This window comes from Pongo pygmaeus, chromosome 4, assembly GCF_028885625.2.
Source record: "Pongo pygmaeus isolate AG05252 chromosome 4, NHGRI_mPonPyg2-v2.0_pri, whole genome shotgun sequence".
Classification (NCBI taxonomy): Eukaryota; Metazoa; Chordata; class Mammalia; order Primates; family Hominidae; genus Pongo; species Pongo pygmaeus.
In genome coordinates this window covers 75,230,768-75,249,193 of record NC_072377.2, presented here as the reverse complement: position 1 = coordinate 75,249,193, position 18,426 = coordinate 75,230,768, and the positions used below count along the sequence as shown (strand labels likewise).

At 41.1% G+C, this 18,426-nt stretch overlaps 1 protein-coding gene across 1 annotated transcript in view; it reads right to left on the bottom strand.

The window, feature by feature from the left end:
- MCCC2 (methylcrotonyl-CoA carboxylase subunit 2) overlaps positions 1–18,426 on the bottom strand; it is a 66,120-nt gene that overhangs the window by 29,524 nt on the left and 18,170 nt on the right. Inside the window, exon 7 of the mRNA XM_054489899.2 lies at positions 3,111–3,224. Coding sequence (XP_054345874.1) covers positions 3,111–3,224 — 114 coding nt within the window. The remainder of the gene's footprint in view (positions 1–3,110; positions 3,225–18,426) is intronic.

Genomic DNA, 18,426 nt, shown 5'->3' with positions numbered 1-18,426 from the left:
TCATTTTCTAGTCAAAAAATAAACAAGAATGGCCCATGAAAGTTTGTACCTTTTACTATACAAAGATAAATTTTGAGTGCATTTTCCTTTCATTAACAAATGACAGCTATCACATACAAGAGATAAGTTAAAATAATAATAGCAATAATGGCTGCAGGCTTTTAAAATAACGCCTTAAGACTTATACATTTGAAATGGCAGCTCTTCAGGCCTACCTGATCTTCAGTAAAAGTTATTAAAAATTAACACCCTCTTTTGGGAAATATACTTATTTTACATCAAAACATAAGCTCTATTTAACACATTCTTTCTAATGAATTTGTATTAGTATTCCATAACCAAAGATGATTCTTGGACAAATTTTTGAAGTAACAAACTTTTCGGAATAGAATTCACATACCATAAAATTCACTATTTTAAAGCATACAATTCAGTGGCTTTTAGTACATTCACAAAGTGTGCAACCATCACCACTACCCAATTCCAGAAAATTTCATCACTCCCAGAAGAAACCCCATCCTCATTAGCGGTCACTCCCATTCCACCCTCCTCCTAGTCCCTGGCAACAACTAATCTACTTTCTGCCTCTATGAATTTGCCTATTCTCAATATTTCATAGAAGTAAAATCATATATTTGTCCTTTTCTGTTTCTTTTTCTTTTTTTTTTTTTTTTTTTGAGATGGAGTCTCGCTCTGTTGCCCAGGCTGGAGTGCAGTAGCGCAATCTCAATTCACTGCAACCTCCGCCTCCCAGTAAAGCAATTCCCCTGCCTCAGCCTCCAGAGTAGCTGGGATTACAGATGCACACCACCATGCCTGGCTAATTTCTGTATTTTCAGGAGACACGGGGTTTCACTATGTTGGCCAGGCTGGTCTCGAGTTCCTGATCTCAAGTGATCCACCCACCTCGGCCTCCCAAAGCGCTGGGATTACAGGGATGAGCCACCATACCCAGTCTCTGGCTCAAAAAAATCAAAGGTCTTTCTTCCACCCTGTTTCCTCTCCTCTACATTTTAAGCAGTATTTTTGTATCTTTTCTAGAACTTCTTTATGCATACAGAAGTATATAAATGTATATTTCTCTCCATTTTACACAAAAGTTAATACACTGTAGTAACCTTGCTGCTTTCTCTTAACAGCTTATTAACTTGTTATTGACCTTGAGTCAAACAATTGTATAGCTGAGGTAAAAGAAAAAATAAGTAAAAGTTTTTTTCTGCCAAGACCATTCAATGGGGAAAGGAGAGTCCTTTCAACTAATGATGCTGGAACAACTGCATATCCGCATACAGAGCAACGCTGGAGCCCTTCCTTATCCCACACCCAAAAACTAACTCAAAATGGACCACAGACCCAAATGCAAGAGCTAAAATTATAAAACTCTCACAAGAAAACAGAGGAGTAAATCTTCATGACCTTGGGTTAGGCAAAGGCTTCTTGGATAAGACACCAAAAGCACAAGAAACCAAAGGAAAAAATGCATAAACTGGATGTAATCAAAATTTAAAACTTTTGTGCTTCAAAGGAAGACATCGCTAAGGAAGTAAAAAAGACAACCCACATAATGAGCAAAAATATTTGCAAATCTAATAAGGGACTTGTATTCAGAACATATATAGAATTCTTACAACTAAATAGAAAGACAAATAGCCCAATTTAAAAATGAGCAAAGAATCTGAATAGACATGTCTCCAAAGAAGACATACAAATGGCCAACAGGCACATGAAAAGATGCCTTGGCCAGGTGCGGTGGCTCATGCCTGTAATCCCAGCACTTTGGGAGACTGAGGCAGGCATACCACCTGAGGTCAGGAGTTCAAGACCAGCCTGGCCAACATGGTGAAACCCTGTCTCTACTAAAAATATAAAAATTAGCCAGGAGTGGTGGAGTGCACCTGTAATCCCAGCTACTTGGGAGGCTGAGGCAGGAGAATCACTTGAACCTGGGAGGTGAAGGTTGCAGTGAGCCAAGATCACACCACTGCACTCCAGCGTGGGCAACAGTGTGAGACTCTGCCTCAATTAAAAAAAAAAAAATGCCTCAACATCACTAGTCACTAGGGAAATGCAAATCAAAACCAAAATGAGGTACTACCTCACACCGCCAAAGATGGCTGTCATCAGACAAACACACAATTACAAGTGTTGACAAAAATGTGGAACAATCAGAACCCTCACATGCTGCTGGTAGAAATGTAAAACATGTATTGGATAGATTAGAAGTTTTTCAAAATGTTAAACACAGCTACCATATGATCCAGCAATTCTACTCATAGGTACATATCCAATAGAAATAAAAACATTTCCATGCAAAAACCTATACATTCAAAGCGCCGTTATTCATAATACCCAAAAGCAGAAGCAACCTAAATGCCCATCAACTGATGAATGGATAGATAGAACACAGCATATCCATACAAAGGAATATTATTCAGCCATAAAAAGGAATGAAGTGATTCCTCAAAAAGTAAACATAGAATTCCATATGATCCAACAATTTCACTTCCAGGTATATACCCAAAAGAAATGAAAGCAGGAACTTGAATAGAAATTTGTACACCCATGTTCATAGCAGCATTATTCATAATAGCCTGAGAGTGGAAGCAACCCAAATATCGATTGATGGATGAATGAATAAACAAAATACAGCGTATACATACAATGGAACATTATTCAGCCTTAACAATACAGGACACTCTGACATCTGCTACAATATAGAAGAACCATGAAGACGTTTTGCTAAGTGAAATACGTCTTCACAAAAGGACAGATATTATATGATTCCACTTACATGTGAGGTACCTAGAACAGTCAAATTCATAAGGACAGAAAGTAGAATGGTGGTGCTGAGGTGGCAGAGGTGACGGAAATAGGGAGAATTTCAGTTGGGGAGGATGAAAATGTTCTCGAGATAGATGGTAGTGATGGTTGCACAACAATATGAACATACTAAACGTCACCAAGCTGTACTGAAAAACGGTTACAACAGTAAGTTTTATGTTATGCATATTTTATCACAATATTTTTTAAAACATCAAAAAATAGTTTAAGTGGTGTATTTTATGTTATGCCTATTTAATTTCCATCAACCAACGTTCTTATGTTCTTACCAAGGGGGGTCCTGCCAAGAAAATGGTACCCTGCTTGCGTACGATGATGTTTTCATCAGCCATGGCAGGCACATAGGCTCCTCCTGCAGTGCAGGAGCCCATGACCACTGCGATCTGGAATCCAAGCACACGACAAACACATGAGATGCAGCTCATGCAGTGACTTCTATAGTGTTTGATCCAGAATCCCACAAACACTGCAGTGACCAGGGGACATTACTGGTTGGTCCCTGAACATCATTTTAAAAACAAAGTCCTCTAAATGTTTGAAATAATTTTCTGACTTCTTGTATCAAAACATTTTGAAGGGCTTATGTCTCACTTTTACAAAACTTATGGACAATCTCCCTGTCAGAGAGAAGACTGGCCTGATAGACTACCGGCCTGAAAAACTAATGGAGAGAAAAAATCCACAATATACCTATAATTTTGCAAAACTGTATTAAAAGGATAATTTTTATGTCTAATAATAATAATAAGTCCTCTAAACATTTGCCACTTACCTCACAGGAATACTAAAATAACTCTTCAAATGGATGTTATTAATATTTTGTGTTATGCTGGATGTAATACTTTCTAAATATAAAACTAATGTTAAGATTGCAGTTTAAAACCTTCCTCAAAAGAAAAGTCGATTGTATTGAAGCTGGGTGATGTGTACATAGGTTCACAGTACTATCTTCTCTAGTTTCGTGTGTTTAAAATTTTCCATAATAAAAAGCTTTAAAAAAAATCTTGCTCAGAAATTAGTATGGTACAAAGAATAATAAATACAGGTTTGGCTGATGACTCCTAAATAGGATTGAATGATATCACCAAAGAAAAATAAAGTATATAATGAATATTTTTTAAATTATCATATGAAAGCAATTTTTGCTACTAATTCCAATATTCCATCAGTTTTCCTTACAGGCATGTAAACAGCATGTTCTGAAAAACAGCATGCCATACTGGTATAATCAAAAGATGAAAGGTAACATGAGTTAGCATTTTTCCATCTAAATGGCCAACACAAAAAGCATTCTTCCTCAACTAAAGCTTTCATGTATATTATTAGAAAGTGGCTTCAACATTTATTTGTCAACATATTACAGAAGTGATTATCACCTACAGTTTTGCTTATCAATCACCCAGAAGTTTGTGTTACAGATATCTATGGCTACAAAAACTTGCCTATGAGCACAGGGAAACACTCACATAGTATTGTTACCATAGCAAAAATATGTAAATAACCAACATGTCCATCAATATATTTTGAACAGATAAATAAACTTTTAAATGAGTACATTCTTTTCAAATCTGTGGCAAAAATAACAAAATGTAATGTTAACGCTTAATAGACCCAGGTAGTGAGCACACCAGCATTCAGTTCTATTATTCTGTATACTTTCTGCATGTTTGAAACATTTTATGGGCTTTCTTTTTCAAGTTTCTGTGGGAAGCAAAGGACACAATTTTACCTTAGCATCCTGTTCTCTGTACTAGAACACTGAGTTCAACTCAAACTATTTCAGTATCCAAAAAGAAATATAGTCAAGGAACTTACAGAAGAGTCACAGTGATGTCAAATCTAAAAGGGAACAGTTTTCAAAAATAATACCTAAAGAACTAAGCAGGCATGGCAGAGTCCCATGAAAACAACCAGAGAGCAAAAGGAGGAGAAAGAAAGCAACTGTCAGCAAGAATTCGAAGACCAAGATGAGGGAGGCAGGTCGGGGAGGAAACAGAGGAAGAGGAATTATTGTGTTGAGATGTAGTTAGACAGGCTGGGCACAGTGGCTCATGCCTGTAATCCCAGCACTTTGGGAGGTCGGGGTGGGTGGATCACTTGAGGCCAGGAGTTCAAGACCAGCCTGGCCAACATGGTGAAACCCAGTATTTACTAAAAATACAAAAATTAACTGGGTGTGGTGGTGCATGCCTGTAAACCCAGCTACTCAGGAGGTTGAAGCAGGAGAATCACTTAACCTGGAAGGCAGAGGTTGCACTGAGCCGAGATCACGCCACTGCACTCCAGCCTGGGCGACAGAGGAAGACTCCATCTCAAAAAAAAAAGCAAGCGGGGGGTGGGTATGGTGGCTCACACCTGTAATCCCAGCACTTTGGGAGGCTGAGGCGGGCGGATCACCTGAGGTCGGGAGTTCGAGACCAGCCTGACCAACATGGAGAAACCCCGTCTCTACTAAAAATACAAAAGTAGCCAGGCATGGTGGTGCATGCCTGTAATCGCAGCTACTTGGGAGGCTAGGGCAGGAGAATGGCTTGAACCTGGGAGGCAGAGGTTGTGGTAAGCCAAGATCACACCATTGCACTCCAGCCTGGGCAACAAGAGCGAAACTCCATCTCAAAAAAAAAAAAAAAAAAAAGAAAAAGAAAAAGAAAAGAAGAAAGAAATGTAGTAAGACAAAGGTGAGAGAAATGAAACTAAATGCCGTCATACCATCTACTACAGACTGAATGTTTGTGTCTCCTCCGAATCCATCTGCTGAAGCCCTGCTCCCCAGAGTGATGGTATGCGGAGGCAGAGGCCTTTGGGGAGTAATTTGGTGAGATGAAGTCATGAGGTAGGGCCCCCTCTCCCCATGGGATTAGTGCCCTTATAAGGAAGAGACAGGAGATCTCTTTGGTCACCATGTGAGAACACAGTCAGGAACAGGGCCCAGACTAAGAACCAGGCCATGCTCGTACCCTTATCTCTGGGGACTTCCAGCCTCCAGAGTTGTGAGAAATAAATGTCTGCTTTTTAAGACACCCAGTAGTCTATGACAATTTGGTATAGCAGCTGGAAATGACTAAGACACCATTTGAGTAGGGGAAGAAGGATGGAAGAGAGATCTAGAAAAGTCTCACAAGGGAATAGCTGACAAATTATTAGCATATCTACTTCCGGGAATTTTACCATATGGCTAAGGGCACTTCCGACACGTTTCTCCACAGTTCCTCAACAACCAAGGAAACCAGCAATCCACCTCTCTGACACTAGCTACACAAGCTCAGAAAAGGACAGGAGATTCTGGTAACCAGGCTTTTAAAATGGTCCCCCCAAACCCGTGACTTGGTATTCACATTCTGTGCAGTTCCTTCCTCTTGAATATGTAGTGGGTCCAGTGACTCGCTTGTAATAAAGAGAATATGGCAAGTGATAGATTGTCACCTCTGTGGTCAGGCCATGAGAAACTGTCTACCATCCTGCTGGCCCTCTTTCTTGTCTTCTCACTCTCTCGCTTTGATGAAGTCACGTGACATGCTGTGAGATGCTCTAGGAAGAGGCTGTATGGCAAGCAACTGAGGAAGACCTCTGGCCAGCAGCTCGTAAGAAACTGAGGCCTGCAAAGCGCTGGACCCTGCCAACAGTCATGGGAGTGAGCCAGGAAGTGGGTCCTTCCTAGTCAAGCTCCGAGATGACTGCAGCCACATGAGAGACCCAGAGCTACACTGCGCCCAAACTCCCAACCCACAGAAACTGCGAGATAATCAATGTGTCTTGTTTTATACCGCACAAGTTTTGGGACAATTTGTTCTGCTACAATAGGACAATTAATACAGAGATCAAAAAATATCTATCTTAAGTGACTACAATTGAAGTGCATCTGAAGACTTGAGACAGACTTTGTTTGGAAGTACTTTTCTATTGTTGTTCTTCAAAGAACCTATCTAACCTGTTCAACTATTCCAGAGATGGCAGACAATATGTAGAACTTTTTTTTTCTTTTTTCATGAACAGTTTATGAAACGTACTGCAGAAATATGTACAACTTTCTGTGCCATCCCAGAGAGCGAAGGAAAACCAGGAGCAAGACATGGAAACCATGTTAGTCAGGATGGTCTCGATTTCCTGACCTCGTGATCCACCCGCCTCCGCCTCCCAAAGTGCTGGGATTACAGGCGTGAGCCACCGCGTCTGCCTTGCATTTTTAAAACAAGTCAAGCAGGGTAGCACATGCCTGTAATCCCAGCTACTCAGGAGGCTGAGGCGGGAAGACTGCTTGAAGCCAGGAGTTCAAGACCAGGAAACCATTATGTTAAGTGAAAGAAGCCAGTCACAAAAGACTACTTATCACATATGATTCCCTTTACATGAAATGTCCAGAACAAGCAAATCTATAGACAGAAAGTAGCTTAGTGGGGGCCTAGGGCTGCAGGGGACTGGGTAGAAATGGGGAGTGACTGCTATTGGGGGAATGAAAATATTCTAAAATTGATTCATTCAACTCTGTGAATATCCTAAAAGCCATTGAATTGTACACATCAAATGGGTAAGTTATATGATATCTGAATTATATCTCAACAAAGCTGTTGTAAAAAAAATTTTTTTAATAAGAGTCAAAAAAATAAGTACAAAGGAGTCAAAATTCTCAAACAAGTATCTAACAGGCAAAATCTTGTTTTTATTTTTAATTTTTTGGGGTACATAGTAGGTCTATATATTCATGGGGTACCTGAGTTTTGTTTTTTGTTTTTTCTTTTTTTTTTTTTAGTAGAGATGGTGTTTTGCCATGTTGCATTCATCTGTGGTACAACAAAGACGTTACATGAGCCTACACTGGACAAAGCTCACTGGACAAGTGACCTGAAACCCTAGAAAGAAAATTCTATGGCATTCTCCACTAAGAGGACACCGAAAGGATATAAGATGCATGATAGCAACTTGGCCCAGGCTGGTCCTGAACTCCTGTGCTCAAGCGATCCTCCCACCTTGACCTCCCACAGTGCTGGGATTACAGGATGAGGCACCACACCCAGCCAGAAACGTTTTCATACAGGCATGCAATGTGAGATGAGCACATCATGAAGAATGGGTATCTATCCCCTCAAGCATTTATCCATTGAGTTGTGAACAATCCAATTACACACTTTAAGTTACTTTAAATGTGCAGTTATTATTATTGACTACAGTCATCCAGTTGTGCTATCAGATAGTAGGTCTTACTCATTCTTTCTTTTTTTTTTTGTACCCATTAACCATCCTCACATTCCCCCAACCTCTACTCCCATTCCCAGCCTCTGGTAATCAACAGGCAAAATCTTAATATTGCTAAAAGCAAATTCTGATGACAGAAATAAAAACTAAATTAAAAAACAGAGATAAAAGAGCTCACTAATTAATGATTAGTCACTGTCATGCAATGTCATACAATCTCTTCTTTTTGTTTTGAGACTCTGTTGCCCAGGCTGGAGTGCAGTGGCACAAACACAGCTCACTGCAGCCTTGACTTCCCGGGCTCAAGAGATCCTCCCACCTCAGCCTTCTGAGTAGCTGAGACTACAGTGCACCACCATGCCCAACTAATAATCCTTGTCATTTAGTTCTGAGTCATTCACTTACTCACAAAAGGTGACAAAGTGAATGGAACAAGAGTTCTGCCACTGTGTCTGCTTTCTTTTTTATTTTTATTTTTTTTAGATGAGGCCTCCCAATATTGCCCAGGTAGCACTCCTGGGCTCAAGCAATCCTCCTACCTCTCAGCATCCTAAGAAGCTGAGAGTACAGGCTTGAGCCACCGTGCCCAGCTGTATCTGCTTCTTCTCGTATCTGCTTCTTCCTCTCACAAAGCACAGGGATCCCAGGGCCAAACAGCATTAACAACTTGCCATGTCCCAAAGCATTCACTGGTGGTACCACAAAGACGTTACCTGAGGACACTGAAAAGACATAAGATGCATGACCAGAAACTTTTCTGACCAGACTCAGAGGCAGATATTTGGCTTGTGATGTGGCACAACACACGCATTGTACCAGGACAGACATCACAGGGACCTGCATCTGCATAGGAACAGAGGTGAACTCCAAATAACTCCACCGAGAGGCTACCGTCCACCCAGTCACCAGTGACGTGGGCCTCCTCTGTGACGGAAACAAACAGAGATCACTCTTGCAAGGTGAGGTGATTCTAAGACTTGAATCAAGAGTAAGAACGTGCAAGAAGGATGAGGATGAGACATACCTGACAGTAACAATTCTTGTCATCCCCTCCACAGAAGGCACAGGCAACATTTCTGAGCAAAAGCAAATAAGATCCTACAAAACAGAGGTAATCATCCGGAAAAGCTTTAGAATGAATTTCATTACCCTCCAGGTCTTGCCTAAACAAATAGAGACTGGATCTCCTTGCACCAAAAGCAAATTACATATTGTAGGTCAGCAGCCTGCCCCATGGAAAGGGTCTCTGACAGAGAGCTAAGAGGTTTTTTATCTAATTCTGAAAAGCTAGGTGAACTCTAGACCTCAGTTCCTCCCTGCAAAATTGTAGAATACTATCCAATTCATAGAAATGCTGTGATAAATGTAATATAATTTGGAGGGAGAAAAAAGTTCCAACTGCTTGATAGAAAAGCCATTAAAAATCTAATAATTTTTTAAATCTGTCACCTTACTTCTTTTTTAATTCAAAGTAGAAAGCAGATATTACTGCCCACATCCCATTTTTCCTGCCCCTACCTGAAAAGCCACCATTAAAAAATAAAAGCCACAAAATATACATCTCAATTCAATAGCTTTCAACAATTTAAGAACATTATCAACTATACTGACTGATCAATACCATTGATTTGATAGTAGTCATGCTTACCTATGCCAACTGGATAGATTGAAATGCACAAAGAATACAAAAAGTCAGTCTTACCCAGTATGTTCTGTTTCCTCCTCAACCTTTTTGTCAGAGAGCCTCAAAGAAATCAAACAGTGATTTTGTTTCTCCTAGGCCCTATCCATCTCCATCACAGGTTGAAATTCATTTTTTTTTTGAGACAGAGTCTCACTCTGTCACCCAGGCTGGAGTGCAGTGGCGTGATCTCGGCTCACTGCGACCTCCGCCTCCCGGGTCCAAGCGATTCTACTGCCTCAGCCTCCCGAGTAGCTGGGACTACAGGCACGCACCACCATGCCTGGCTAATTTTTTGTATTTTTAGTACAGACGAGATTTCACCATGTTAGCCAGGATGGTCTCGATCTCCTGACCTCGTGATCTGCCCACCTCAGCCTCTGAGATTACAGGTGTGAGCCACCGCGCCTGCCTTGAAATGCATTTTTAAAGCAAGGCAAGCAGGGTAGCACACGCCTGTAATCCCAGCTACTCAGGAGGCTGAGGCAGGAGGATTGCTTGAACCCAGGAGTTCAAGACCAGCCTGGGCAACATAATGAGACCTGTCTCGAAAAATAAATAAACAAATAAAACAACGAGAGGCCACATTGGCTCATGCCTGTAATCCCAGCACTTTGGGAGGCCAAGGCAGAAAGATTCCCTGAGCCCAGAAGTATGAGACCAGCCTGGGCAACATAGTGAGATTCCATCTCTACAAAAATAAAAATAAAAATTAGCCAGGCAAGGTGGTGTGCACCTGAAGTCCCAACCACTTGGGAGGCTGAGGCAGGAGGATAACTTGAACCTAAGAGGTCAAGGCTGCAGTGAGCTGTGATTGTGCCACTGCACTCAAGCCTGGGCAACAGAGTGAGACCCTGTCTCTAAAAAAAAAGAAAAAAAGAAAAAGGATGCAGTACCTATCCTAACTAAGCTCCTCAAAACAATTACCAAGGTCAAAACAGTGAAAAGCAACAAGACACATTTCAAAAATAATAAGCTAAGGCAAGCGGGGAGGAGGAGGGAGGTAAGGTAGAGGGGAGAAAGGGAAACCTGAGAATAATTTTAAATATGTCTCCAAAAAGAAGTGAAAATAGGCAGAATACAACACAAAGGAAAAGAGAAAGGCCTGAGGAACTGCAACTAAGCATGGCTAGATGAATGATGCCTATTTCAGAAGAAACAAACTGTTCATTCAAACAAAAACCTTGTTGCTTATACTAAGACAAGAAAGAGAACCAATGCACCAGAGCAAAGATCAATCTACAGCAAACTAGACTATCACTAAATTATAAAAATGAAAAGTAATGTGAGACCTAAAGAAAACACACATGAAGATCCCACTTCTGAGGAGGATTCTAAGTCTCACACATAAAAAGCCAGACATGGAAACCATAATCGGTGTCCTAGACTGTTTGCTACTGCTATAAGAGAATACCCAAGACTGAGTAATTTATATAGAAAAGAAATTTGGCCTGGCATAGTGGCTCATGCTTATAATCCCAACGCTCTGGGAAGCTGAGGTGGGAGGATCGCTTAAGCCAAGAGTTCAAGACCAGCCTGAGCAACAAGACTTCACCTCTACAAAAAGAAAGAAGAAAGAAAGAAAAGAAAAGAAAAGAAAGAAAGAAAGAAAGGAGAGAGGGAGGGAGGGAGGGAGGGAGGGAGGAGGGAAGGAAGGAAAGAAAGAAAGAGAGAGAAAGAAAGAAAGAAGAAAGAAAGAGAAAGAAAATTTAAAGAAGAAATTTACTTTTCACAGTTCTGGAAGCTGGGAAATCCAAGAGCATGGCACTGGCATCTGACAGTCATTCCATGGTGGAAGAGCAGAAGGTGGGAGGGCAAGAGAGGGCAAGTGTGTGTGAGACAGAGAGGAAAAGAAGGCCAAACTCCCACAATGATGGCATTAATCCATCCATGAGGGCAGAGCTCTCATGACCTAATCACCTCCCAAAGGTGCCACCATTTAACATCACCACAATGGCAACCACGTTTCCAACACATAAACTTTTGGGGGACACATTTAAACTGCACCACTGGGAAAATAAAAGAAGAACATTGCAAAGATCATCATGTCTTCAGGCCTCAGATATGGAGAAGGCCCAGAGAAGGCATTCTCATGACATGAGACTCAAAGAAAGACCACCAGACACCCACACATCAACTCTTTAAACTCCAGAAACAATTAAGGGGTCTTAAAACCTGCCATGAAGGAAAGATGAAACAGAAGAGAACATAAAAGTAAGTACCTAGTTTAACTATCTTTTCTCCTTGAGAGCAAAAGAAAATGTTGAAACCTGGAAGGTCTATAGTAATCTGTCCACATTTTTATAGCAGCAAAGATACAGAAAACGATAGAGGTATGATTGCCAATAGACATACTCTTTGAAATAACCAGGTAAATGAATTTACAATGGGCAAGGCTAGTAACATTAAATAAAAACCAACCTTGGAGAAAAAAACAACAAACTAAATTTGAGTAAGGAAGCTAGTGCTTACTATCGAAATGAATACATAACATAATTGAAGTTAGAAGTGATTAACTTACATAATAAATATAAGGAATTGTTTTATCAGTCTGTCTAAACCAAAGTCTTAAATAAACAACAAAACAAACACTAAAATTAGGAAACAGAACCACTCAATATGTATCATATTATAACTTTAATAGTTATAAGGAGATTTATCTTTTAATAAATATTAAGTAAGTACCATCTCAGGGAAATGTGTGAGGATATAAAAATTCATCTAAATTGTCCCTAATCTCAAGTAGCTAACAGACTAGTAGAGGAAATTAGTTCAGATATATCCAGATAAAAGGGATAAATGCCATTAGTAAGGCACAGTACAAGAACTATGAGAGCTAGGAGGAAGAAAATATTACTTCCAGTAAAGGATTCCGGGATTTCCTTAAAAGGGTGGCATTTGAGATGTGTCTTGGAAGATGCGTTGGAGACTCAGACCCAGGAGGATGAGGGGAAAGAGTACCAGCATGGGCCTGAGCAGATGGTCAAAAAAGGCCATGGTATATACGCAGACCAGTGACTGCATAAGGTTGACTGCAGTTTAGGGTCCAGGAGCAATAAGGCTAGAAAGTTAGGTTGAAATCCGATCACACGGGGGCTTAAGTATCGGGCTAAGAAGTATGAACTTTGTTTTGTAGCAAATAGTAACGGGGGCCACATAAAGAACAACCTTGCAGCATGTGTCCACTGTATGGGAAAGGATAGACTAGGCAGGCAAGGACACCAGGCAGGTGAGGCTAGAGCCACAGTCCAGTGGTAACAAAGGCCTGAGCTACCTCTGGGGGTGATAGTAGGAACAGAGTGGAGAGGAACTGCCCAAAGGTGAAACCAACAGGACTTATCAGTATATTCGGCAAAGGCTTAGGATGTGTTGACTTTGTGCCCGGCATCAGAGCAACTGCCAGGGATACAAAAATGACAAAGATGTATATTTTTGACTTAAAAGGATTAAGTAAGGGAAAATGCAGAGAAAAGAGCCAAGGATGACATCAAGTCCTAGGGAAAGAGCAAGGTAGTGCTAGCAGTAGATGGGAACTCAGGTGAGGAAACAAATGAGTAGGGGAAGTTAATGTGTTCAATGTCTAGTTTGAACCTAAGTCTGAAAAGACAGAGGAAAAAGTGTTTTTCCTACTGTCTGACACAGTCACTCAATACCTCTGACACCAGATATGTGGGGGTATTTCTCCACACACCAAGCAGTTCTCCAGCAGACACCAGCTGTCCTCTAATCCAATTCAGTTCTTACACTGTCTACCTAGAGACAGCATCAGATCCCACAGACTAAGGGCTCAGTCCTACGAGATGGCCCTCACTTCAGATGCCAATCCACAAGGAGCAGGTTGTCACCTATATTTCTGATTGACTGTAAATCGGGGCTGCCACTACCCATCCTTGGGTTTCATTAATTTATAAGAGTGGCCCACAGAACTCAGGGAAACACTTTACTTACGTTTACTGGTTAGGAAGGATATCATAAAGGATATAGATGAACAGCCAGATGAAAAGATACATAAGGTGAGTCTGCAAAGGTCCTCAGGGCTGGAGCTTCTGTCCCCACAGAGTGGGAATGCACCACCTTCCTGGCACTTGGATGAGTTTGCCAGCTCAGATGCTCTCTGAACACCATTTAGGGATTTCTATGGAGGCTTCATCACAGAGGCATGGTCAATTATTAACTCAATCCCCAGCCCCTCTCCCTCCCTGGAGGATAGGGCTGGGACTGAAAGCTCCAAGTTCATGGTCATGGCTTGGTCTTTCTGGTGACCAGCACCATCCAGGAGCCCACTAAGAGTTGCCTCATCAGAATAAAAGATGCTCCTATCACCCAGGAAATTCCAAGGGATTTTGGAGCTCTGTGACAAGAATGGGGGTCAAAGACCAAATCATAGAACAAAAGATTCTTCTAGTACCCCTATCTACAAGGGTATTAGGAACTCTGTCTGAGGAACTGGGGCAGACACCAAATATTGGAACAAAAGAGCCTCCTAGTGCCCCTACTGCTCAGAAACTTATGAGGATTTTAGGAGCTCTGTTCCTGGAACTGGGGACAGAGATCAATGTGCATATTTCTTATTATTTCACACTAAGGTACCAGCAGGAAATCGACTGAGAAAGCAGAACCCCTGAGGTTCAGAAGTAGAGATGTAGAGGGGGTCAAGACTAGAAAAAGATCAGGGAGATGACAAGTAATGAGATCTGGCTACATCGTTAAAATAAATAAATAAATAAGGGCACCGCAGTGGCATGAAGCATAAGGAGAATTTCAGGAAAAGGAAACAAATGATGATACCAAGAGGCTGTGCAGAGTGGGAATCTGGTCTCTAGGCTGGTGAAACTCTCGTAGGGCATGGAGGTTTGAAGGAGTGAGCAGTTAGAAATGAAGACACTGTGCCAATCCTTAAGAATGTTGGCTGGGCACGGTGGCTCACGCCTATAATCCTAGCACTCTGGGAGGTCAAGGTGGGTGGGTCACCTTAGTTCAGGAGTTCAAGGCCAGCCTGGCCAACATAGTGAAACCTCATCTCTACTAAAAATACAAAAAAGTTAGTCAGGCGTGGTGGTGCATGCCTGTAGTCCCTGCTACTAGGGAGGCTGAGGCAGGAGAATTGCTTGAACCCAGGAGGTGGAGGTTGCAGCGAGCCGAGATCGTGCCACTGCACTCCAACCTGAATGACACAGTAAGACTCCATCTCAAAGGGCGAAAAAAATGTAGCCACCCAGGTAGGGAGAAAAGCTTCAAAAACAGCAGAAGCTAGAAAAGGTCTTTATCTTTTGGCATAATTTTGGTGTTCTTTTTTTGTTTCCTTTAAAGAAAAGGTATCAACGTGATTTTGGGGTGTGAGAAGAAAAATAAGCAGATAAAAAAATTGTATTTTCATTTTTAAAAGATGGGGTCTGGCTGGGCACAGTGGCTCATACCTGTAATCCCAGCACTTTGGGAGACCAATGAGGGCAGATTACTTGACCTCAGTTCGAGACCAGCGTGGGCAACATAGTAAAACCCTGTCTCTACTAAAAATACAAAAATTAGCTGGGCATGGTGGCATGTGCCTATAGTCCCAGCTACTCGGGAGGCTAAGGCAGGAGAATCCCTTGAGCCTGGGAGGCGGAGGTTGCAGTGAGCCAATATTGCATGCCACTGCACTCCAGCCTGGGGACAGAGCAGGACTCCATCTCAAAGAGAAAAGAAGAGAGAGAGAGAGAGAGATGGGGTCTCACTATGCTGGCCATGTTAGGTCTTAAACTCCTGGCCTCAAGCAATCTCCCACCTTAGCCTCCCAAAGTGCTAGGATTAGAAGTGTGAACCACCGTGCCTTGCCCAAGAAAATTAATTAGAGTAAGAGAAAGGGAATAAATGATGAAGCAAAAAGGAGAGGTTAGTATTAAAATCATAAATGACAGGTTTAGATTTTGAGAAGAGGAGAAACATAGCCTGACATCTTCAGTGCAGATGTCAGGTTTAGGCTCATATATTCAGGAAAGGCTCAGAAAAGATACTATGGAAACTTAAAAATACGGTTCATAAAAATATGAGAAGGCAAACCTTAACCCTAAACCTCCTTTCCTATTAAAGGGAAATAGAAAAAAATAAAGGCTAAGAGAAGTAGCTCAAAGAAATACTGATATGTGTGTGTGTGTGTGTGTGTGTGTGTGTATATTATATACGTTATACATAATATGAACAATTATATATAATATGAACTATATAATATGAATTAGATATATAATATGAACCTCTTGGAATTTAAAAAGAAATTTCTGTTATCATATATTGAGTCTCCATAGTATCTTTTCTGACCCTTTCCTGAATATATGAGCCCTAAACCTGAAATCTGCACTGAAGATGTCCGGCTATGTGTGAGCACTTTTCTTCATACTGAAAACACTAGTACTTACTCCATCTTCCCTCTTTGATATATTATATATTATAAATATATGTATATTTTCTTGAGACAGTGTCTCATTCTGTCACTCAGGCTGAAGTGCAGTGGTACAATCATGGCTCACTGAAGCCTCAACCTCCTGGGCTCAAGTAATCCTTCCGCCTCAGCCTCCCAAACAGCTAGGACCACAGGTGTGTGCCCAGGCTGGTCTCACCTGGGCTCAGGCAATCCTCCTGCCTTGGCCTCTCAAAGTACTGGGATTACAGGCATGAGCCACCATGCTCAGCCCTAATATTTTTTTAAAAACAAAAATAAAATAAGTAAAAGGAAGATAGACATTCAGTCAAATGCCCTTCAGACATTTTGAGTTTTTTATCATAAGCAGGTATTGCTTATTCCAAGAAGTATGTACACGTTTGATTTTTAAAAGACCTGATTTTAAAGCACTTTAAACTTCAAAGTTCCACAGGAATAGAGACTCCACCTGGCAGCAGAAAGACACAGCAAAGAACATGTTAGATGATAGAGGGCTATAGTGCTTAAATAGTAGCCTCCCCCAACAAAAGATAAAAAGATATAGCCATATCCTAATCCCCAGAATCTGTACAGGTGGTCTCATTTGAAAAAGGAATCTTTGCAGATATAATTAAGAATCTTGTGGATTACCTGGGTGGTCCCTAAATCCAATGACAAGTGTTCTTATAAGACAGAGAAGGAGAAGACCCAGATACCCAGAGAAGGCCATGTGAAGATGGAGGCAGACATGTGAGGGAGGTAGCCATAAGCCAGGGGAATACCTGGAGCCACCAGGAGCTGGAAGAGGCTAGGAAAGGAACAGAATGTCCCCTGGAAGCACAGCCCCACTGCTGCCTTGACTGCAGAGTTATGGCTTCCAGAACTTCACAGAATAAATTTCTGTTGGCCAAGCATTGTGGCTCATGCCTATAATCCCAGCTACTCGCAAGGCAAAGGTGGGAGGATGTCTGAGGCCAGGAGTTCAAGACCAGCCGGAGCAACATACCAAGACATTCACCTCTAAATAAATACATAAATTTCTGTTGCTTTAAGCCACTCAATTTGTGATAATTTGTTACAACAGCCCTAGGAAACTAATAAAAGGTAAGCTATAAAAATTGTAACACCAGGCCCAGCATGTTGGCTCAGGCCTGTAATCCCAGCACATTGGGAGGCTAAGGCAGAAGGATTGCTTGAAGCCAAGAGTTTGAGACCAGCCTGGCCAACATAGCAAGATCCTGTTTCTCTAAAAGAAAAAAAATAATACCAGATTAAATGGAGACCACAATATGAATTTCATATAGATAATGCAACGGCCATCTGTGCAAAAGTAAGCAAAGCCTAAGTTTCTATTTAGATAAATAAATAGTGTGTAAATAAATACTGTGTAACAGTAAAATATACCATAAACAATTACAACCAACTATGTTGATACAAAAATCAAAAAGATATATAATAATTGCAAGTACAGATTAATCAGAATATTAACAAAAATATTACAAACTTAAGAAATCCAATAAAGAAATGAAAACACAATAGCAGCATCTGTATTATAAATATTCCAACCATGCAAAAAAAATTACAGAATAACAAACATCCATTAGCCTAATACCTAGTCTTAATAAATCTTGACATGAAGCAAAATTTACTTCAGATCATTTTTTTAAGGAATAAAGTATTTGGCCAGGCGCGGTGGCTCACGCCTGTTATCCCAGCACTTTGGGAGGCCGAGGTGGGCGGATCACGAGGTCGGCAGATCACAAGGTGAGGAGATCGAGACCATCCTGGCTAACGTGGTGAAACCCTGTCTCTACTAAAAATACAAAAAATTAGCCAGGCATAGTGGTGGGCACCTGTAGTCCCAGCTACTCAGGAGGCTGAAAAAGGAGAATGGCGTGAACCCGGGAGGCAAAGCTTGCAGTGAGCCAAGGTTGCACCACTGCACTCCAGCCTGGGCAACAGAGCAAGACTCCACCTCAAAAAAAAAAAAGAAAAAAAAGGAATTAAGTATTTGAGATATAGTTGAAGCACCTATCTACCTCCTACCTCATCCCTGTCTCTACCTTCCCACCTCAGAGGCAACCACTGTTCTAAAGCTGAATGTATCACTCCCACGTGCATGTTTATACACAAATAATATAGAGTAGGATTTGATGTATTTAACCTTTACAAACATAGTAATTAGCCATATATTGATTCTACTATTTTTTTTACTCAATCTACTTTTTGAGGCTTATGTTGACAGATGCAATTTTAGTTCATTCGTTTTAACAGATAAAAACTGTATTATTAATCTCCCATTAATGGACAGTTAGGT